The 24225-nt window shown below is 39.7% G+C and overlaps 2 protein-coding genes across 6 annotated transcripts in view; one reads left to right on the forward strand and one right to left on the reverse strand.

Annotated features, from left to right (window-relative positions):
• The window catches only part of klhl32 (kelch-like family member 32), a 43563-nt gene extending 42608 nt beyond the window's left edge, over window positions 1-955 (forward strand). For all 5 annotated transcript variants that reach the window (XM_077598396.1, XM_077598393.1, XM_077598395.1 and 2 more), the window contains 2 exons: window positions 149-243; window positions 508-955. In XM_077598396.1, the coding sequence (XP_077454522.1) occupies window positions 149-243; window positions 508-669 (257 nt within the window). In that variant the 3' untranslated portion in view covers window positions 670-955. The remainder of the gene's footprint in view (window positions 1-148; window positions 244-507) is intronic.
• A 699-nt stretch (window positions 956-1654) lies between these two features.
• mms22l (MMS22-like, DNA repair protein) lies at window positions 1655-23970 on the reverse strand. Its single transcript, XM_077598657.1, has 26 exons — window positions 23885-23970; window positions 22867-23051; window positions 22661-22786; window positions 22306-22358; window positions 21507-21594; window positions 21257-21434; window positions 20590-20683; window positions 20196-20326; window positions 19507-19620; window positions 19250-19426; window positions 19028-19090; window positions 18808-18927; window positions 18430-18665; window positions 13848-14064; window positions 13446-13735; window positions 9034-9212; window positions 8546-8696; window positions 8190-8329; window positions 5397-5539; window positions 5008-5164; window positions 4772-4917; window positions 3649-3860; window positions 3383-3549; window positions 2654-2741; window positions 2388-2555; window positions 1655-2310 (listed from the first exon to the last, which is right to left on the reverse strand). The coding sequence occupies exons 2-26, from the start codon at window positions 23031-23033 to the stop codon at window positions 2235-2237; spliced, it is 3681 nt and encodes a 1226-aa protein (XP_077454783.1). The 5' UTR covers window positions 23034-23051; window positions 23885-23970; the 3' UTR covers window positions 1655-2234.
• Window positions 23971-24225: the final 255 nt, after the last annotated feature.

The following is a 24225-nucleotide window of genomic DNA, read 5'->3' on the forward strand; positions in this document are numbered from 1 at the left end:
ACAGGTGTTTTGCAAAAGTTCAGGACTGGGTTCTCCAATCACCACCTCTACGTGACCTGCTTTCTGCATGTTTATCTCTGACAGGGACCTCGCGTGGGAGTTGCAACTGTCGGGGTGTCCTTTTTTTGACGCTTAAATCTCTTCTCAGGTCAGAATGAGTCTGGAGTTGCGGTCCATGATGACAGAATCTATGTGGTTGGAGGGTACTCGATTTGGACCAATGAACCTCTGGCATGCATTCAGGTGAGCATGTCAACATTTGAAACTTTTTTTCCTACAGAAAATAGAGTAATTCCAGCACTGTGATATTATTAAGACATTCATTGGATATTACATGAAATTAATGCAAATATGATTTAACTCCTCACAATTTTCCTCAGGCATTTTAATGATATATAAATCTGCACATTATGATTTTTTTTTACACAATTAACATGAATTGCACACAAACTATATAAGAGATTTGTTTTTGAGCGTAGAAATCAACATGGGTGTATATCGTTTCAGGTTCTGGATCTGAGTCGAGAGGGAAAAGAAGAAGTTTTCTACGGGCCAACCTTACCCTTCGCCTCCAACGGGATTGCAACTTGTTTCCTCCCTGCTCCATATTTTACATGCCCCAACCTTCAGACACTTCAAATACCCCATCACCGGATTGGTGCTGTTTAATCCACTGGTGGACTCCATTATATTAAAGGATTAAAACAGGACTGAGGAACAGATACATTATATTTAAAATATGAAAAAATGTAATGAGACTTGCTGCAAGTCAAATCTGTCAGCTATAGTGTTTCCCTAAAATTTGAAGCAGCCACCCTGTCATCTAGCCATTAAAAAATAGGCTTTTTATACAGAATATGCAAGCACTAAATGCCTGGAACGGAACTATTTCAACGTGCTTCTTTATCCATCATGTAACAAGTCAATAAACCTGAGCAACATTTTTTGAAAATGACTGCAGCATTGTAATGTTCATCTCTAAAACAAATCATTCCATATTCAAGACCAAGTCTTGCTTATTAACAAACTATACAATACTTAACATTCTCAGTATATAAATGTACAGATACTCCATTTATCCCCCTGATTTTCTAAATGGGTTGCTTGAACCCAAAAAATCCAGTGTGATGTTGCAATTTTCTCATCAGCCTTTATTTGAGCAAATATTGTATGTCCATTTATTAAAAAAACAACAACCTGTAAATGTGATTTAAGTATTATTGCTACAACTATAGACAATGAAGAATTATATAATATCTTTGATCACTGAGCAGCTATAAATGAATGGTAAATTCAGGCAACAGATGAATTCTACTGTGAGTGAAGAGTTGCACTGATGTGAGAAGAAAATCAGCACTGCAGTGCTGTGGCTTACAAAAACGTACAATATTAAACCTTTTTGACACCATTTTTTTTCTCCTCTGGGAGAACTCTAATCTTGCCAACACTCAGTTTTATATGGGTATTTGAGAATTCCAACCCACTAGTTATCAGCACCTGACTGCACTCACTTTACAAATAATACTGAATACATGATCTATTAATTTGTGCCATTTAAAGCCTACACATTTACTATACAATATATATACAATATAATACAATCATGTGGTACGGGGAGGAGTGGTTCACATGTCGGCCTTATAGTTCTGGGGTCGAGGGTTCGGCATGAGGTGGGTCCTCACTGCGTGGAGTTTGCACGTTCTCCCCGGTGGGTTTTCCCGAGATACGACGATTTCCTCCCACATTCCAAAAACATGCATGGTAGGCTGGTTGAACACTTTGAATTTCCTCTAGTTATGAGTGTAAGCGTGAATGGGTGTTTGTTCCACTGTGCCCTGTGATTGGCTTGCTATCCCCCGCCTGGTGTCTGTATTTAGCCGGGATTGGCTAAAGAGAAGAGCACCCACCCACCCATGACCTTTGTGAGGATAAGCGGTTTGAAAATGAATGAATTATACAATCAAGTCATACACGTACATTGCATAATATTCAATAGGTATTAACCGGCATCGGAGGGAGAAATCAAAGAAAAAGCTCTCGCTATTGTGCAGTGCACTTCTACAATATTGCAAATTCACTCCACAATATTTGTTTTAATACCTTCTGGACAGCATCTTTCCTACATTCCTCATATCACGTGTGACCTAACATTCACAATATATATTACAAAACATTTTGCAACAAAGAATTTGAATGAAAAAATATGCTTAGGGCCAATTTGTGGTCTTAGCCCTTCATTCTGCTTCCAAACTTGTTATTTCTGCCTGCCCAATCTCCCCGAGAAGGCACAGCAGTTTCTTGTATGCACTTCTGTTTAAACAGAGAGAAGAAGCTGTCAAATTAAAAGAAAGCAACAAGAATACCATGTGACTTATCCGCTTACTCACCTTAAGGTGGCATTCTTTCCTTGTCCTCTCTTGTGTTCGTTGTTTCTCAAAGTGAGCGTTAGAGAAGGAATAAGGGCATTCACGACAGGAGGATCTAAAATAGCCACTGTCTCGAGAACAGTGTAAACCTGCCTGTCGTAGACTCCTTCGTTTTCTGCCACAAATGACCTTGGAACATAAAATGAACACGATAAAATCATGACATCTAGCATGCATAAAATCCAAACACTTTGCCACACTGTTGTTTACTGTACCATAATAGTTACCTTAACGCAGATATCAATTGCTCACATGGGCCTTGCTCAGTGCATCGCTCTACCACAAGTTGGAGTGCATCTGTGCTCAGCTTCCTCACTGTACAAAAACATGTACGAGAATTCAACCCCAAATTTTTCGGTACACGGTCGATTGGTCGCCCGGAAGGTAAGTGATAATTACCATTTAAATTGTTGCTCAAATTCCCTAAATACAAACTGCGAATTACTATTTAGTCATACTTAATGCCCTATTAATTATTAGGCTAAAGAAAAGCTCAAAATTTCCCGTACTTTTATTGTGTTTTGTTGGAGAACTTGTTAAGACCCTGACTGACGTAGCTTCTTAAAGGGACAACGCATGTACATACAAACTCATACACTCTCACGTCGGGTCAGTGAAACTGCTCATGGCCATTGTTGGCTTTTATTGATGCGTAGACCGTGTTGTTTTACCTTCTTTTGTCGCCGGTCTTTTGGGCGTCGGTCTTTTGGTCGTCGGTCTTTTGGTCGCCGTCTTTTGGTCGCCGGTCTTTTGGTCGCCCCGACCGCGACAACGGGCGACCAAAAGACCGGCGACCAATCGACCGCACTCGAATTTTTCAAATGGCTTGAGGTCACATTTTCAAAATGTTCTAGAATATCCCAACACATTCAAATGCCACACCTAGAAAATTGAATTTACTGATATTCACGTACGTGCCTGTTAAAAAGTGGTCAACCAACGCAATTATAACTCACCTTGAGGGTCACTGACCAGCATCAAGCAACGAAGTAAAGAAGGAAGTGGAATAACGAGGAGGCCCGGGTCTAAATCACCGTTGCGTCTTAGAAGTTCCGATAGGAATAACAGGACAGACACGAGGCGAGGTGGAGGACAATGACCTTTGAACTGAAGGAAGCTCTCGCTGACGAGAGGAAAGAAAAAAAAAAGTTGTAATGCGGCTGGAAATTTAAATCGGGAATTGACATTCAAACCAGAATCCGATTTAATCGTGGAGACGTACCAGAGCACCTGCAAGATTGTCCTCCTCAACGAAGACCCAGGAGTATTTGGCATGTCCTCGCATGCGCTGAGAAGCACTGGATGATTGGCAACGCTGCCCAGTGAAGGTGACGTGGGAAGGAAATAATCAAGATATCTCTGGATGATGGAGCGAAGCTGCTGCTTGAGGTACATTCCTTGTGACTGGGACACACTACAAGCCACTGACAGACCCTGCAGGCGGATACGTGTTGATAGAGGCACAACCAAATCTGGGGCATATCACCAAAAAACAAGTGCATCTGCCACAGTGTCAAAATGAGCCACTCTGAAGGCAATGTGCATTTAATCAAAAGTGTTTTTTTTATTATTTAACTTATTACCTCAGAAATTTTACTTCAAATTTTGCATCCCCAAATTGTTTATTTAAGCATTTAGAAAAAGAAAAGAGTGCCACAGATATCAGCTTTTAAATGCAATAGAGCAAGGGTGTCAGACTCGGGTTGGTTCGCGGGCCGCTTTAACGTCAACTTGATTTCACGTGGGCCGGACCATTTTAGATATATTTAGATTTTTTTTTTTATAATTGGATTAAAAGCCCTGAATATTCAGTTTTTATAGATCTAAAACATTGTTTATTTTAGCTTTTTTAAAATATATTTTCAGATTTTACAAAACGATTTTTGAACTAAAAACAGAAAAAAATTGATTAAAAAATTACATTTATTGATTTAAAAGGGGGCAAATCAGGAAATTTAATATAAATCTATACTCTTCATTTTAATTTGATCCTAAAACAGAAAGTCGGCACTCATGATTTACTTTCCCAGGCCACACAAAATGATGCGGCCGGCCAGATTTGCCCCCCGGGCTGCCACTTTGACACATGTGCAATAGAGTGAAATCCAAAAATGCCTCATGGCTTCTTTGGGCATTTTCTCAGTTTGGGAGAAGCTTACATTTCCATAAATCTGAAAGTTCTTGAATGTGATTACTGCACTTAGACTAATTGGATTTCCAATATCTTTGGAGTTTTGGAGAGCTTGTCAAAAGGACTAAAACGGCAGCCAAAAATCTCATTATTGCCGTCTGATTTCGGTGGAATGGCTCACAAATATGGGAATGTACTTGTACATTTAGCAAACCTGTAGATAGAGTGGAAGGCTGTCCCTGAGAGCTTTGTCTTGTTGGGCGAGATTGTGGGGGAGTAGCAGTCTGTCCACAGTGCGGAAGAGTAACTGCTGTGCTCGGGAAGTGACCAACAGGGGGCTCCAGTGCTTCACTACACAGCCTAGCACACAAGGTCCAAGAAAGATAAGCAAACTGACAAGACTGTTTCAAGGGTCCACATGCTTTCTCAATTGGGTCTTGTGACTCTTACCTACTGCCCAATAGGCTAGACGAATTCCTTTCTGATTCTTACTGACGAAGGAAGGTTTTATGTGTTTAAGAATGTCTCCTATGTAGTCCAGGGCTCTTATCACCATGGCTGAACGCTCAGACAAAACCTGCAGCTTGCTATACACTGTACCTACAGCCTAACCCAAGAAAAAGCAAATATGACTCAAGACTTGATATTACAGACTTGCATTCTTACATAAAAGCTTATGTATTAATTTCATAAGTATGTAAATGTTAAATCAATTGGTCTTCTTTGCATTAAATAACAACAGGAGAGTATGTCTTAGAGTAAATTGCCTGAAAATTCAAAGATAGACCTGGTTAATTTAGCTACAAAAGAGCACACGTGTCACCCATTATCTTACAAACCTTTACAAATATTTCCAGGGCTGCAGTGGGGTTTGTCACTGACGCGGTTGGGCTGAGGTTTGCTTTTTGCAGGAGACTCTCCACCTCAGGAAGCATCAGGACCACTCGGGTCAGTTCGCAAAGCTGTTCCTCCAAAACCTGGTCTGCAGGATAAGGGAAATGGTCAATGTACTTACACTTGTATAGTGTTTTCTACCGTCAAGGTACTCAAAGCGCTTAGACACAATTCTTATTTACCTACTAATGAAGTAGCGTGAGGAACAACGTGGGGTTCACTATCTTGCTCAAACACTTAGAGAAGGTCACCAGGGTGGGGAATTGAAACCACAACCTCTGGGTTAGGGAAAAATAACTGCACTGCTGACTCATGCTGCCCCACAGGGGGCACAAACACTACAGGGTCTGAGCATCGTTCAATGCATAGATAAGAAACATTTTATGTACAGTTATACCTTGAGATACGGGCTTAATGCGTTCCGGGACCGAGCTCATATGTCCATTTACTCATATCTCAAATCAACATTTCTCATAGAAATAAATGAACTAAATACAAATTAATTCGTTCCCACCCTCTGAAAAAAAACACCCAAAAACAGGATATTACAATGGAAAACCATTTTTATTGGTTGTAATTTACCATCTACTAACAGAGTAACAGATAACTAGTGGTTATGATGTTTAATACCAAAATTAGACATTATTCAGTACAACGCAGTGCGCGGAGGGGAGAGAGAGCGAGACTTGAAGGATGGGCTCGTAACATAACAAGCTTTAATTTAACTTAAATGAACTTAGATTCCTATACACACACACACTTAAAAAAAGTTCTAATCTTACGGTACACTAAATTTAAACCTTCTTGTGCAATAACCAAGGCAAATAGGCTAATGTATTCCACCGCGGCTTTCGAGGCAAACTTTCTGCTTCACCATACGTATTGGCAAGCCAGCTCAGTCACGCGTACACTACTCATGGTTTTCGATTAATTCATGCTTAATATTGATTGTCATCATACGCCTTTTCTTCGAAATACCCTTCATTGCACCGGATTGCTTTGGACCCATTGTTTTTCCCTTAATTCGGCACTGATTTACGCAAAAAAACATGGAAAAATGTCCAGTGCTCATAGATATCTTTGCATGAAGAAAATGCAGCGAGTGCGCTGAAATCATAGGCAGCCTCTCGCGTCTCGGCTACCTGGCTGTCTTGTATGGTCGTATCTCAAAATTTGTCTCGTATCTCAAGGCAAATATTTGCTTGGAATTTTACTCGTATCTCAAATTGCTCGTATGTTGGGGCACTCGTATGTCAAAGTATTACTGTATTGAAAAAGCAGACTGAATACATACACTGCGATGGCAAAGTCTTAGGCACCATTAGATTTGTGGATTGCAAAAATAACCAAGAAAGACGAGAAAAATTGAGCACATATATAAATGTGACCTCATCTCTTGTTACATGGCGCTACAATAGAACAATTTTAAATAGATTGATATCTGCTGTAAACTATAAGCTATTTTCAGCCAGCACTCCGAGGACTGCCCAGCAAAGCACACACAAGGTCCGATGTTTGATCCCATTATGGAAGAACATTTTAAGGGTGTTTTGATTTGAACTGACTGATTGTCACAGTGTTCTCCAAGAAAGCTGTGATGCTAGGGCTAGCGTTGTTAGCCGCTAGCCCTGAGTATATAAAATGATAAGGTAGGGAGTTGAAGGAGGACTTTGTCTGCTTCAGACAGGGTAAAGTGTTTATGATTTTTCGATTTTTATAAATGTAGTGAGAACACGAATGGGACTTGTGGTGTCTGGCTCCCCCGAGTGACAGGCCACTGCATATGAATGAGGTCGCAACCCTGATTGTTGAAGCGTGTACATTTTTTTGATCAATCAAATATATCCGTGTAACATCTCTCGGTATAAATGTCCCATTTTAGGATATGGATATATATCATACCCAGAGAAAGCCCATGCAGGCCTGGGGAGAACATGCAAACTCCACACAGGTGGACCGACCTGGATTTGAACCCAGGACCCCCACTGTGAGGCCTTTATTCCCACCCGCCTTGTTTTTACTTTTTTAAGCAATCTCAGAGGTTTTTTTTAGAATGTAATTATACAATTTAGATAATAATTATAGTTAATACGGTTGTCCGTCTCCTTGTGCCCTGCGATTGTCTGGCCACCAACTCAGGGTGCCGTCTGCCTGGTACTCCTAGTTGGCTGGAAGATGTCCAAGCACCCCCCGCAACCCTTGTGAAGATAAGCAATAAGGAAAATAAATGAATGATACTTAATATACTTTAATGCTCAGCATTATAAGGCAATTTTTAGCAAGAATAACTTCCATAACATTTTCGTCATTATGGGCTGGGAGAGGCTCCAGCACCCTCGCGAACATTGTGAAGATAAGCAGTTTTCACAGCAGTTTTGAAGGCAAATTTATAAAAATAAGGATGCCTGTTGAAATTGCAGCGGGTTTTATTATTCATTACTTTACATAGTGTTTGAAGGTAGTTGTCTCATCTCTTATTGCACGAGAGAACAATAAAAACACTTTTTTAAAATCATCATGTATATTTTTTTAAGTAAGGTATAATTGCTTTTTTGATATTTGAATAACCAGTAAAATCATTTACTTATTGACAGAAATTTGAAGTTTCAAATTAGAAAGACGCAGGATGCGATAGTTAGTGATTATTATCGATAACGATCAATGTTTATATATTTTTTATTGTGATAAAAATTTTTGTCCTCTCGCCCAGGTCTACTTAGAATAAAAACTGTCTTTACCTGCTCGGCTGTCAGATCCATCAGGGCTCTTGTGTAAGTGTTGCTGGAGGACACATCGGAACCAGGCTCTGATTGACAAACTTTGTGACGATCCTGACACAGCATTGCCACGATCACCACCAAGTGAAGACATCAGATCTCTGAAAAAGACAGGCACGGAACGATTGCTTTTGCACCTTATGAAGAACCTGAACACACTTTTGGAAAACAAATAATGTGTATATAATTCCATAGATCCACAGTACCTGAAGACTCAGCATACAATAGACCAGATTAGAAGTGTTTTTATTTCCTTTTTGAAACTTTGCATCAAAGGTACGGTCAGTGTGGGTAGTACTTAAAATGCTAAGTTGTACCTGTTTTGGAGTAAATGTGGAAGATAGCGCGTGACAAGAAGTGGATGAACGATGTTGTCCCAGCCAAAGCATTGCAAGATGGACTGAACTGGACTGGGTTGAAGGTCCTGGGGGGCAGAGGTAGGTAGCTCGAATGCCAGAAGTGTGAAGCCTAAGGTCAATAAATAATTTTGAATAGTTAGAGACACCCATGTTTCAACTTGTACATTCAAGATCTGTGTGACATTTTATTTTTCTGTATGTAACAACACGAATTTACCTTCCCCTCACTTCATTGATTTAGGACTTGATTAATTCATGCAAAAAAACATGTTTTCAATATATTCCATTAATTACAACATAATTTAAACATTTTCTAGATTGTGTTCACAATTTTTCCATGACAGTTCAAAAAGCAACAAGATTTAAGTTTCTCCCGTTAACCCTTTACTGTGCACATTTTCCAGGCTCACTTTGTCCTCTCTGATTATGATGAAAATGATACCGACCCGCAGCTGCGTCTGCCAACTGGCCCGGAGGTGTCTGAGAGAGGCGCAAATCACGAAGAAAGGGGAAGAAGTGGGCCCAGAGTGCTACCGCTACCGCTAGGTGGGGGTCTTTCCCAAGATTGTTGGTAGTCCACCGGGTCAAGGTGGGTCGTGACTGGACACAGCACTGATGTGCCCGTCTGGAAAAACACAGATAAATAAATGCAAAAGTCTTATCTATTGTGCAAGATTTTAAAACAACACCCCTCACCCCCCCCACACAACCTTACTTTTTATTATTAATCCTATTTCTCTACTGTTCCTCTCTCACTGCGTTTTAAGTATTTTCTTTCTTCTCTCCTGGGGGATTACTCGGGCTGTGGTGTGCTGTGGTGTAGAGCAGCAGAGTGTAGAATGAGATGGGGAAGGAGGGGAGGATATTACGTGTATAGAGGGGGAGCATGGTGCTGATCCTCTGTGCACACAATGTACTTTGGCTCTTCTGGCTCATCCCTGGCCCTAGCCTCAGCCTCACGAACAGCCCCATAGTGGCTGGCATTAGCCCAGATAAGCAGCTGAAGAAGCAGTAATCTCATTTAGACTGGAGGTGATCCTCCTGTCCCCCCTCATCTGCCCAGATGGGGGTGTGGGGAAACAGGGGTTGAGGTGTGCACCGAGTACCGGGTAGGAACCCCCTCCCAGGCTCATATCCACATACTATCCCATTTCCATCTGTACAGACACATTTCACTTTTTCCCTTCCAGCAAGGTTGCATCTAATCCAGAGAGAGCTGAGACAATCGATTAGACTCTGAATTCATTAGCCTCGTTACTTCTGCGGAATGGGCCTTTCACATACACCAGCCCTCATTGTACGAGGCATCGTCAGAGAAACTGCTTAATCCTGCTAACTGACACTCCTTACATTGTGTACCCACAAAAAAAACACATTCATGAAAAATTGTGCCAAGTTACTGACACAGCATGAGTACATCAGCTGATCCTCTTTTTACTCCTGTGCACGTGACAAGGTCTTAAAAAACAAGTCTCCTAAAGACAAAAACATTAACCACACATCCACACTTTTGAGTAGACAAGTCAACTCATTTGACCAAGATATTATTAAATCAACTGATTAGTCTTAAAACTAGTTGGCCTTCAAATTACTCAGCATATTTATTTATTTATTTTTTTGAAAAAAATCATATCTATCAAATGTAATAAAATTTGGCTTTATCTAAAACAGTAACGTTTGAAAGGGGGATGGGTAATTCCAAAATAGAAAAATATATTTTCAATTTGGCTTTAAAATTCTGTTTTCTGCTACACATTTATCATCACAAATTATTATCACAGGCTTGATTAACTCACCGTACAGATCAATGCTTTTTTGTACCGCATCTGATTATTATGTATTGTCATTAGTTCTTTATCTTGTCATGTTGTGATTATCGATTAGTTTATTAAAGTACTTATTATGTGGCTAATGCATACCTGTCAACCTCTGCAGATAACTGCCCTTATAAATGATTATGATTCCCCTTACAAACCCCCCAAAAAACCTTACAAACACCGTACGAGTACGGTGTTTGTAAGGTTTTTTGGGGGGTTTGTAAGGGGAATCATAATCATTTATAAGGGCAGTTATCGGCAGAGGTTGACAGGTATGCTAATGTGTGGGTTTGATGACTGGAGGAGCATAATACAGTTATTTGCAAGCAAAGCGTTTTAAGTAATTAAGCACAATTCGAAATCAAACATAAGGTGTACCTGAATGTTTTTAAGTTTGAGTAATTTTAGCGTAAAATGAAATATTTTAATAGTCTTATAGCTCAAAAAATATATTGCATGACTCTTGATGTTTACAACACTTGGCATAACATCATTGCAAAACCATGCTAATGTTAGCATTCTGTTCTTAGTTAACTATTAGGTTTTCAGTAGAAATTGACTTCCTATCTTTATCTTATTTACCACAGTTTAAGGGAGAAAAAAAACTACAATCTTTAAACAAGTAAAATTTGAAAAATATCTTATTCTATTATTTCTATCCACCTATTATTACATTTTTCCTGCTTTACATCATCAGCAAGAATTTCTCAAATTGTATGACATAAAATTTCCCCCAATTCTATCATGACCCAGATTCATTGATTTCTCCTGTCGATTTTTTTTCCTGATGACGATAAAAGGGTAGATATCAAGTGAGAGGTTGTAATGACCTCAAAGGTAGGCCTGTCTTCTATTAAGCCAAGGGGATTGGAGTTAATTGTTTCTGTGGAAAACAGATCCAACAGGTTGTGCCACTGCCAGCTAACCTCATCAACCAGTGACACCCCCCACTTCACCAAAGGCGAGAGACATGGGATGGAATAAAACTGGGGAATTAGTCTTGGGACTGGCTTGTTGGACAAGTGCCATCAAGGGTGAACACTCGGACGTGCCACCTTCTCGGCCACTGGCACAATAATCATCTTAATGTGTGCAGATTCGACACGGCTCTTAATAGGTATAATGATGCACCTGCTAAATTTGCCAATCAACTAAATTGCCACAATTTATAATTGTGCCATAGGCAAATTGTTGACCCCAAAGGATTGAGGAGCTAAATTAACATGTTTCATTGTGGAGGAGAGGCCAAGAAGCATAGTTTTTATTTTATTATGTTATAATTATTTCTGTTGTTGGTAAAAGGGGTCAGTGCAGGGCTTCCTATACCACAGAGGATGAGTGATTTCTCTTCACCACTTGTGCCTTGAAACCACCAAAATCAGAGCATTGTGCTGTACTGTCTTTTTGATTTGTTTCGAGCTTATTTAAAATGAATTACTAAGAAACAAAAATTGAAATAAGTGAATAAAACATTTTTTTCCAATCCAATATCCTGTTTTTGGTGTTTTTTCAGAGGGTTGTAACGAATTAATTTCTTTTCAATTCATATCAATGGGAAACGTTCGCTCGAGTCCGAAAAGCTCGACATACGATCTCAGTCTCGGAACGGATTACGATCGTATGTCGAGGTACCACTGTATATATATAGTTCGCAGTTTAGCTTTGAAATCTCTGTTGACGCCAACACCTAGCGGCAGGAGTTCTTTTGTAAATCCAGCTGGAATGACGGCGAGCACCAAATTAGTGTGCTCGTCGTCATACTGGGTGTATTGACAAAATAACTATATATCCCAGCAGTCTCTGCCCAGTACTTTTTCTACGGGGAAAATAGTAGAGTTGGGGGCTGCTTGCCGTAGTTGTGAGAGCTTTAGAGGATGGTGTACCCTATCGACTGATTTATTTTATTTTATCGTGATAACAATTTTAGTATTGGTCCATATATAAAGCGCACTGGATTATAAGGCGCCATGTCTATTTTGGAGAAAATTTAAGACTTTTAAGTGCGCCTTATAGTCATGAAAATATGGTATGTTACCTTACTTTATAAAGAAAAGAGAGTATGAGATATGATAATTTAAAAATATATTTTTGTGTTTCTGTTATGCAATAAAGATTATGAAACGTAAAGAATAAAATCTGGAGAAATTTTGACAGGCATCTTGATTCCTATAAATTTGCCTTCAAACCAAAAGTTGCTTTGCAATATGAAATAAATAAAATAATAAACTGAAGACATCATCACCATTGGCGAGGAGACTATTTTCAGCCTCACAAAAAGCAACTGTAAATTTACCTCACATATGGCCATTTATAATAAAAAAAAAGAAAGTTTGATGAACTTAACCCATTTTAACACAAGATAACAAGTTTTAGATTTTTGCAACATTTACATAAAATGGGGAACCACCTTGATATCAAGTAAGAAAAACATTACAGGTTGTCCTCAACTGAGGACAGTGGGTTAAGGACATTTTCGATAAGGCTGCTCTAACGAGGCATTTTTAAAAAAAGAAAAGAACAAAAACGTCCAGGGAGAATTCACTTGGGTCGGCTCGGTGTTATCCTGATATCTCATAATCGCTTATTCTGACCAAGTCATTGTCCTTTTGCGTCAATGCTCCATGTTAGACTCTATTGCTAACAAGCTAAAACATGTTTTCCCCATCATTCCCTTCTTCTCCTGAGCGTTTAATCTGGAACTAGCGTTCATCTCGCAACTGCGCCCCTGTTCTTTGTGGTGGTCGGGTGTTGTCATTGCAGTTTAAAATTATCACATTTTTATTAGTTTTTAATATTATTGTTGACAAAAATTATTTCACGATAATTATCGTTATGGTTTTAGTACAAAATAGCATCTTATTATTTTTTTAGATTAGTGCCAGTCTCAATAAAAACAATTACCCTTGGTAGCAAAACTTGCAACTTTGCACAAATTTGCAGGCAGATTAGAACTTTTTTCCACCTTACCTTACATTTTATCAGTGGGAGGAAAATAAAATATGGGTGAGAGTGAAAATTTTGACAAACAAGTAATCTCTCACCTGAGTTGGGCGAGGACAGTTTGCAGGAAGCCAAGTGCAGAGTTGAGTTCAGACTGACGACAGGCTGGCAACAACCAAACAAACCCTTCATTGAGAAGTTTTTCTTCTGATAGGTTGAGCCTGGTACTTGTTTCAAAGACTTCAGCCACCCCGTCAAGGTATGAAGCCAGAGGCCTCCAGAGGGCAAGTTTACGAGACACCTCCGTAGTTTTATTGTAGAACTCCTTAGCAGTATGATTAAAGGATGTGGCCAATCCACTAGCTAGAGGGCCAAAATCCAAGCCCCTCTCCTAAATGATAGAACACAAAAATTAAAGTGATTAAGAGAGGATCAAAATTTATTTTATTGAACCATGCTTGCATTTTTTTTTCTCTTATCGTTTTTTGGGTGGTTGAACATACCTGAAATAGCAACACCAGTGACAGCTGTCCTATCCACACCAGTGTGCGGTGTCCTGGGGGGCAGTCAGAAGGCAGGAAAGCTAACAGTTCACAGATTTTACTGGAAACATCTTCCAGCTCCACTTTCCTGGCAACCACCAGAAACAGGAGCAGGAAATTCATAAGTCCAGCCTCCGACAATTCCTGCATCTTCTTTGAAGAGAACTTTGAGCAAATCCTAAAAAAGAACAAGAAAACCAGTAATGACAGCAAGCATATTGTTTAATAGTACAGTAATGCCTTGACATACGAGTGTCCCAATATACGAGAAATTTGATACAAGGAAAATTCCGAGCAATTTTTTGCCTTGAGATACGAGACAAATTTGAGATACGAGCATACCAGATGGTTCCCGGATGGCCGAGTATGCGAGAGGCTGCTTATGAGAACAGCATCGCTGTCTTTCTCACCGCATCTCCCTCGCGTAAAGATATCTACGAGCACCGACCGGGCCTTACAGGTTGCGTTTTTTACTGGAGATAGCATGACCGGGTAGACAATCAACGAAAAAGCCAGCGGAATCAACATGGACTTGAAAGCAAAACAGGCATCTGAAAAAGACACCAGCAAAACCCTTCTAAGCGAGTCATGGCTAGTCCGATAATTAAAAAAAAAACTAAATGGGGTCTTGTCAAGTCTCTCTCCTTCCTCCGCGCACTCTGCGCTAGTCTGCTCTTACTGAATATTGTCACATTTTAGTATTGAAGATCATAACCACTAGATAGGTATTTGTTACTTTGTGAGTTGGTGGTTAATTAGAACAAATAAAGAGCTATTTTTCCATTGCAATATCCTGTTTTTGGTGTTTTTTTCTGAGGGTTGAAACAGATAAATTTGTAGTATTTAGTTAATTTCTATGGGAACATTTTATATGAGATACGAGTAAATTGACATACAAGCTCGGTCCCGGAACGAATTAAGATCGTATCGCAAGGTATTACTGTATGGTCATTTAAATGACAGAATAGATAGAAAGTGCTATGTTAATGGCAGAATTTGCACATTAAATTGCTATCATCATTTAATCAGAATCACTTCTTCATAGGTAATGTGTCCTTTTAGTCTTCGGTGGCTAAACATTCCACTCCCATGATCCTATTTACCACCTGCCTCTATCACCTTAAAAGCACTGAGGGGTAAATCTGGCCTATCTGGGCAGCCCTGCAACTGTGTTTGCGTGAGTCATAAGGGATAAATAAAGTGGGAGAGGGAATAAGAATGGTGAAACAACCAGCATGCTGTTAGATCCTGGGGGCACTGTGGAGAAATGTCTTTAAAGATCATGTTAAATGTCAGAGACACTCAGACACACAGCAGTAGGCGCTTGGTCCCTCTCTACGGCCAAACCAATTTACTGCAACACCAGAAAAGAATCAATAAAAACACGGGAGCACGCACACACACACACTTACTGCCATGCTTTCAGTTGGCATTCTACTCACCTGGTAAGGAAAAAAAATGCCTTCTCATCTTCCAAAATCATTGACAAACAGTCCGCAAAAGATAAGTAGTAATGTTACTTGGGTCAAAACACCAAAAGTGACTGGCCATAAGACAATTGTTTCAGAAGTATAACTACAATAGTAAATTGAAAATAAACTAGGCTCAGAGAGAAAACAAAGAAAAACTCAGGTCACAGACAAACATCGATTTCAAACAAGAAATGTATGGGTTCACAAATAGTCTTACTTTCTCACACTGAAAATTAAATTTCTTAGGAGTGTTTTTTTGTTCTATATTTGTTGGTGCAGCAAATTAGCACTTATTATTAGTGTTACACTGATACTGAGTTCAATACCTAGCTCTGTGTTATCAGTGGACAATGTTGGTAGGAATCTTGATTTTGAAGAGTTAATATTGTGATCATTGCTACAAAATCTTCTGATATCGATAGGGTGATTTTAGTGCTGAATCAGTATTGATGCCGATACCAGTGTCGGTGATGCCCTATTTGCATTGGCAAGAGTTGTTAACGCTCAGCTTTATGGTAGAACTAGTTAGTTATTATTATATGCGTGTGAAAATGCTGTTGTATGTGTGTATGTTTTTGAAACTCAAAGGAAAAAAAACAAACACCCTCCCCCCTTCAGAAATGCAACCCGCATACAGTGGGGTGTGACAGCTTTGCAAGATTCTCCAGTTCAACAGCTTTGCATGCATCAGAACTGAATAATGACATTTTAATTAAACTCAATAGAGAAATCTGATTTGCAATACGAGTAAATTGACTTCAAGAACTCTCTCACCTAAAGATCTTTGCCACAAAACTAAGCAGACCAGAGAGTCAAGAACCACATGTATTTTGAATCTAAACAGCAGGTAACAGATGCTTAAATTAAAGAGCGTCTAACAACCAAAAAGGATGTCTTCGATACACCCAGTTTTTGGTGTTCATCCTATCATACTCTTTATTTGGGACTATATTTTCTTGGACTTTAAGCAGGTGTTCCAATGACCGTTTCCCTAGGCCATCCAGGATTACCCAAATATTGAAGGTATATGTGCCTCCTGAGGGGTAAGGAGGGAGTGATAGCCTCGGTTGAGGGAACGGAATGGGGATGATGAGGGTCTGGATTTATTCCTGCCAAGTCTGGTTTAATGCATACACCCTAAAGCCTGCCACCAACAGATCCCCTCCGAAAACCCCCCTCCACCCCAATTGCTATCCACCCCAGCTTTCCTAAGGCGAATTAAGCGCCACGCTCGTTAGCTAATTAGCCCCCATGTCTGCAATGCTACTGAGCTCATCCCAGACAGAGGGAAGTCATTAGGCAGGCTTATCTATGGCAGCCTTGTTTTGGTGCCCAGCTTGTATGTGATGTAAGATGTTCCACGACTTGATTGAGTTCTTACATATTCAAACATAAGGGTTGTTCCATTAATTTGGGGGAATAATTATTTACAACTGTGTCAATGACTAAACAATATATTTATATTATTTTTCTACTCATTTGATATATAAATAAATAAGTGTGACAGTTTTATGGAAAACCCAAAATTCTCTGAGTGACCGACGCAAAACTTTTGAGCAGCGGTGTAGACCAGAAAACATGGTAGTTTCAAAAAATCCAGTGGCACACCATAATTACCTCATCTCAATTTATTCATTGAAATTGGAGCCTACTCGAACTCAATACGGATTGATATACAGGCAGTTATCGACTTACGACCAATGCGAGTTACGTCTGTTCGACTTTACAAATGCAAAATTCGTGAAGCATGAATCATGACAGTGCGATCTTTAAAGGTCAATCAGGAGATAATGCCTCTTCACTTTCTAACTGCTTTTTAATGGCGCGTTGCACCTCTGGGTAGCCAGATCACAAAGACTCCAAACTAATCACACCATAGATATAAACCACTAAGTTTGGTGGGAAGTTCACCCAATCTGTCAACACTGCTACTGTACACCTACTCAAGTGCTTTTCATTCGACAAAGAAGTGTTGCACCTCCAAACAACAAAAGGACTGGCGAGTTATTTTGTTAATATTCCAACACAAACTCATTTCTTTTCTGACGAGCCTGCTCTTTTCTCTCTCTCCCTTTAAAAAAAAAAAACAAGGAGTGCATGTCTCGCAAACGATAACTTCAATTGGAATTGGGGAATACAAATGCACCATACAGTATACACAACATGGATAGACATGCGACCAGATCGCTTTCAGGTGTCTCAAACCGATTCCGCCAAGGGACGCAGTGGGTCCTGGTTTTTGTTCAAGCCGATCCAGTGCCGACATTTTAACCAATCAGGTGTCTTCTAAAATAAGTAGCACCTGGCTGCAATCAACTGATTAACTGATTACACTTGCAAAAGGTATCCTCTTGTTGAGTTGGAATGAAAACCTGCACCCACTGCGGCCCTTTGAGGACCGGTTTGAGACCACAGGACCAATCTGACAGGCCCGAATGTGGTTGCAAGTCAACGACTGCTTGTACTTGCAGGAAACCATGACTTATTCTTTTGTTTGAATAGATCAATTTTTTGATTGATAAACAATTAAGTCATTAAATCATGCGCCCAGCTTTGGCTTAGAATGCATGACAGCGCCGACAGAACAAGTGGACTCATTATAAGATCACGAAAAAAAACACTATCAACAACTAACCCTGTCAGACGGAAAGCATCCTAATGATTGTTATAAATCCTTCGGTGTTTCTGAAGAGGCCCGTTTCCTCTTGGGAATGAGAAAACTTTTCTTACCGTTCCAGTCCGATTTGTATAGCCGAAGACACAATAGCTAATCATGTTGATATTGTTTGAAACCCTTTCAAAAACTGTCAAAACGCCAATTGAACCACCAGATCTTAACACTCACGCACATTATCTCCAAGTGTTTTTGAGCCAATGCTGCGGACGCAGCTTTAGATGAGGTTGATAGAATATATATATACTATAGCAACAGTTTCGAACAAGCTTTGTGGTACCGCCTGCCATCAGATAGAAGAATACTTAAACGTTCTGTTTAACCATTAACCATACATCGTTGGCATAGAAACATAAAGATACAGTTGTTTGATTTTGTGCCAATAGTCAAGCTTTACCTTCCTTTGATCTGTCTCTGTGGTACTCCCCCCAACTTATCCTGAGACAGACACAGTGCCAGTACTCGCAGGAAGATGTGGAATGAATTGGCTGAACGGTACAGCTGAGTGAGTTCTGGGGAACGGATGGGAGGTGGATCACAGCAATTGTGGGCCTGCTCCAACAGTGACATAGGTGTCTTGCACAAAGTGCCCAGTCCACTTACACCAAGCCACGGTACAGTGAATGTGGCACCCTTGAATAAAAAGACGGAACATTATAACTATCCAGTTGTTTAACTAAATGTCACATCACACAAACTTGGAAACACCTGATATTTCTACTTGAAATTCCTATGTATGAAAAGTATTTGAAATAAACCAAGTATATGAGCTCACCAGGTTTTTACCGTAGTAGTCCCAGAGGATGGAAACTACGTTGGTACTGGGTTTCCATAGGAGAGAGAGAGACAGACAGCAGTGTACATGCATCCTGACCTGCTCCTCTCCAAGACTTCCCTGTGATTATACAACCATATACATTTAGAGCGGTGTAATAATCGACATAGACCAAATTACAACCACCCCCTTTGTTTAACAAAATTGATCAAGAGCTGACCTGTAGTTTACAAGTCAATTTAACCAACTCTTCCACGAATGTCCAATTGTCTTCTAAGGATTTCTGAATGGATGGATGGATGCAGGAGATAAAAAAAATAAAGATCAAAGACATTTCAAAATTAGCATTCACTCATCTGATGAACCAACTTTCAACAAGAATAATACTTTTACACATGCAGTATTTAATAATAGTAATGGGATAGTTGCAATAAAAAAATACCTCATCCTGGATGATGCCATTTTGACTGTACTGCCCTAACATTGCTAAATGAGTGATCAGCCACCATGAGAATCCGAGAGGGTCCTTGCAGTGTGTCGGGAGGCCACTGAATTGTTCTGCTGCAGGTTTCCCTAACACCAGAGGCCTCAATAATGAATTCATATAGCCCCAAAAACACTACAGAAATAAAAGAGACAAGCGAGTGAATATATAGTATTTGTACAAACTAACACACATCTGCATCGATATTACATCACCTGTGAGTGTAGCTTTTTATTCCTATATTGCAAAAGGTGAATGATTAAGATCCAAAGTTCTTTTGTGCAGGAGCAGAGGTAATGATGGCCACTCAGAACCTCTGTAGGTCTTACCTAAAAATATGAATAAATAAAAATCACTCGCCTTTATTATAATCAATGCCAGCGGCGCGGTAGTAGAGTGGTTGGCGCGTTTGCCTCACAGTTCTGTGATTGTGGGTTCAAGCCCAGGTGGGTCTTCCCTGTGTGAAATTTGCATGTTCTACCCGGACTTGCATGGGTTTTCTCTGAGTACTCCGGTTTCTCAAGGGACCTGAGTTGGCCACTCCTGTCTTAGCTTGAGGGAGTATTACCACTTAGCACAATGCTTTTATTTTGAAAGCCCAACTTTACAGCTGCAGGATGTGGGGTCATTATTGCCATTAATAAAAGTCTATTTTTGGAATATGCCTTACTCTTTGCCAAAACTTAAAACCCCTTAATACACGATATTATACAGACTATGCAAGTGGCAGAATTATGAAAAAGTATTTCATATTTTGTTCCTAGTAACATCATGGATAGTGAGTGAGTCTCGTTGATGCTAGTGAGTTCTGTATGTTGTCTGCACAACAAAATATTTTAAATGAATTCTACATTCGTGCTATATCTTAATCGCTATTTTATTTGTGCTTTTGCTTTAGACCCACCTTGCCGTACTTGCTCATGGCCAGACCAGTAAGGTCACAAAGGAGGTTACAAATGTGATCCTCAAACAGACTGGCATCAGTCAGGTTCTCTCCAGTCAGGTCCACAAACTGGTGTGCGTACACTACCTGGCCTGGGCAGAAGAAGTGTTAAAACGGTTAGGGCACAATGCTGCAAAAGGTCAGAGGACTGGTACACCACCCATTACAATCAAAACAAATCCCTATAAGAGTGAAATAATGCTGTCCATCAAACATTTGCATCACTGTCTCTTCAATAGTCGCACAAATGCACTTTATTTAAATTGTTCTTATATGATAATGTCTGAAAATGACATCATTTAGGAAATGCTTCACATTTCAACATATTTAACTAAGCGAGTGTAGGCTAACATACCTTGCATCTTGTTGCCAAATAAGTGGAGGATCTCCAAGACTGACCAGTGGATATCAAGGTGAAGGTGTAACAAATGCCATGAGGGAGGCAAAATCTGTGAACACAGAAGTGACCAATTCAATAGCAAACTAAATTGCAATAAAATATTTATGCCTCTTTGTAAACTATCAATACTTGTTATCCCTGTAATCCATATTTGAATTGTCCTTTGGAGTGCAACAACTGCAAACTGTTGGCGTTTGACAGAATATAATCAGTGTTGTCATGACCACAACGACGCACAAACTCATTAGCCTGATTCAATACCCCCCGACAGCAAATCAGATCGGTAGCTCCGCCTCTCGCCCCCCTTCAAAAAGACTGAACAATTCTGTCAAATTCTCTGGATATTTTTCGCATGGGGCGATGATGGGACATTAGGTTCAGTTTTGACCTCTACTGCCTCTCGTGTCTTGTCATTTTTTTGATTTGGAATAAAATTTTAACATTTTGCTAAGTCATCGTTGGAGCTTTGCTTCAGATGATCAAAGTTAATGTTCTTCTGTTCTGGAACAATAGAAACGTGCAGCGTTTGGCTAAGTCAATCAACAAAGAATATCGTGTATTTCGAGTGTAACCCTAAACGCTCACTCTAAACTGTACAGTAAACTCGAAATGCCAGAAGTACCTTTGCAGGATTCTGTATAGTGAAAGCATTTTGAATGTTCGCCGGCAAGTCTTTAAGGCGTCCAGTGAGTATGATGATGCCAATCAACTCTTCTATTAGAACAGATGGAAGTTGACCTTCCAATTCCTCATAAGGATGGGATGGATGTTCATCAAGGCTGTAGGAAGCCTTCAGGTATCTTAAACACAGGTAAGTTAAACGCATTACAAATATTACACAGAAACCCTGACAAATTCCTTCTTAAGACTACCTGTGTAGGAAGACTTTAACATATTGAAGAAATGAAACACACTGTTCTCTGAGCTCAGAAGCTTCATAGTGAAGGTTGCCTCTTTGACCTAAAAAATACAAGAAACTTTTGAGAGACTCCACAATTTTCCTTCAACCAAAATGTAATCACTATAACGTCGGCCAAGGGCCAATTTGGTTCCACCGCTGCCAGTTTTTTTTCTACGGTAATTGTAATTAATTGGTCATAATGTCTTCAAACGGGGTGCCTGATGGGGTAGTAGTTCACTCGCCTGACTACGGCGCGGAGAGGCGCAGGCTCGATTCCCGCTGGTGGCGTTATGATTATGAGTGCAAATGGTCGAAAGTCTCTCTACATATCCCGCGGCTGGCTGGCAACCAGTCTAAGGTGTAGTCTGCATTTTGGCCGAAGTCAGCTGGGATAGGCTCCAGCAACCCTTGTAACCCTTATGAGGATGTGTGGTACAGAAGATGGATGACTTCAAATGAGCGACCATAATTGGATTCAGTGCATGTTTGAAAGTTAGCACAACAGAACAACAGAGGTACACATGGAGACTACTTTTGGGATGTATTCCCTAGAGTGGTTACAATAATAAGAATATTTGTAATATTTTTTCAGTATAGTACATTCTCAAAAAATCGAAATCTTTTATCTTTGAAAAGTTCCATATGTTTCATGATAAATCGATTCACATTTCAACCAGCGACTTAATGACCCGACATTTGAGTTTGCCAATTCATAAATAGCAAAAACATTAGCTGCACTTTGGAACAGATATAGAATCTTTGTTAGTTACCAAAGTCATGGGAGATCTGTTGTGCCATAGTCTCGAGCCTGTATATCTTTTGCCTGAATAGGAAAACACATTGTAAGGTTTGTTTAATTAAATACAAATTACGACAGTATGCAAAACCTGTTTGATTATTCCCTACGACCCTGGCAAAGATGGTGTGTTGAAAATGGATGCATGTTTGATTATTTACTAATTTGAGTAACAAAATAAGCATGAAATCACCACAAGTTGGTCTTTGCATAATTACAATAGCATGCATGTTGGGTTGACATTGAATTCTGAGTTGCCGTTTGTCCAAATGTGCAGTGTGGCTGACTAGAGAAGAGATGGAATGAATGTGATTACTTATTAGGTTCACCTAAGCATGCCAAAAAGCAGTTTTGTGGATTCAACCAATGCTGTTTCCGTAACCCAGGTCAAACCAAAGATCTCCACAGTGTCACTCTCATAGTCTGCAGGAGCAGGATCAAGACACAGCAACAACCTGCATATTTGGTTCAAACAATGTAATTATTGATTAAATACAGTTATTTTGTGCAGTTAATGACATTAAAATCCATTGACCTTTTTAGTGACCCTCTAGCAGTATACCCCTCACTTGACAGTGCCCCAATTGGATCATCTTTAGCTTCCGCGCAGCAGAAACATGGTGGTCTTGCTGGGGAAAGTTCACAAAGACCATCTGTAGGTGACACCGGCGGAGTGAGGGACTGGCTGAAGTCGTCTGCCATTCTGCCCTTCACTGTCACCTTTCAGTCAAAAGTGAAAACAATGCAATTAGTACAAGAAAATATGGCATCATACTATGTTAACCGTTTCATGCACAAATTATGTTTTTTTTTGACAGCACTAGGTGTCTAATCAATTTTGATTGGGAGGGGCGAATTAATGAAAGCCAATGGCACTGAAAGATGAGCCTTCACACTAAGGCTTGTCTCGCCATTAATGGCAATCAATGAGTTAAATACTATGGAAAAAAAGAACTTCAGTGTTACACTGGACTGTAAGGAGTATGTAATTTAGTTTTCATCAACATTGTATTAATCATCCTCATACCTGGGTGGAATTTAGTGTTCAACCAGCCTACTCTGCATGTAATTGGGATGTGGAAGGAAATGGGAGTACCCTGAGAAAACCCACGCAAGCCCGGAGATAACATGCAAACTCCAAAGTGAGGACCGACCAGGAATCGAACTCACGACCCCAGAACTGTGAGCCAAATGTATTTATAATTATAAAAAAACATAATAAGGTTTAATAATCAAACAGCATGATGATCGCTACCAATTAAGAACTAGTTCTAGTTAAAGATCTGAAGTGGAGAAAAAAAATGTTTTTGTTACCGAACATAGTCAATTCCTCCATAAAAACGTTTGAAGTGTCAACATCTGTTTAGCGTAGAGAATGTTATGTTTTACATTGAAAAAAACATGCTGGGTAAAACGCGTAGACGCTTAAGGAAAACGTAAATATGTTAGATGGCACTTTACCTTTGACTCTGAAGAGTGTTAGTTACAGAAAATGAAAACAATGAAAAAATTGAACAACTGGATAAGCAAACAACACTAAAACGTAAACATACCTTTACTTGCTGAATTTCGATTGAATAACACTTTGTACATTCATTTGATGGTACGGTGCTTCCATTGTTTGTGTTCCTGGACTGTCCCGCGCTTGAGCGATGCGCATGCGCCAAGAAACGTTTGGGTTTTTGATTGGGCCAAAATGTGACAATGGGTGTGGCTTTGTGATTCCTTTAAATGACAGGAGGAGTCACTCTTAAATCGTTCTAAATAATTCGCTTCCACGTTGCCACCATATTTTAACTAGAGGTAAGAAAGATGATTTATGACATAAATAAATACATAAAGATTATGGCAATGCCGCTCAGCACGAAATGATCTTTGAGTTAACTGCATGCAA

The sequence above is a fragment of the Stigmatopora argus genome, chromosome 4 (genome assembly GCF_051989625.1).
Source record: "Stigmatopora argus isolate UIUO_Sarg chromosome 4, RoL_Sarg_1.0, whole genome shotgun sequence".
Taxonomy (NCBI): domain Eukaryota; kingdom Metazoa; phylum Chordata; class Actinopteri; order Syngnathiformes; family Syngnathidae; genus Stigmatopora; species Stigmatopora argus.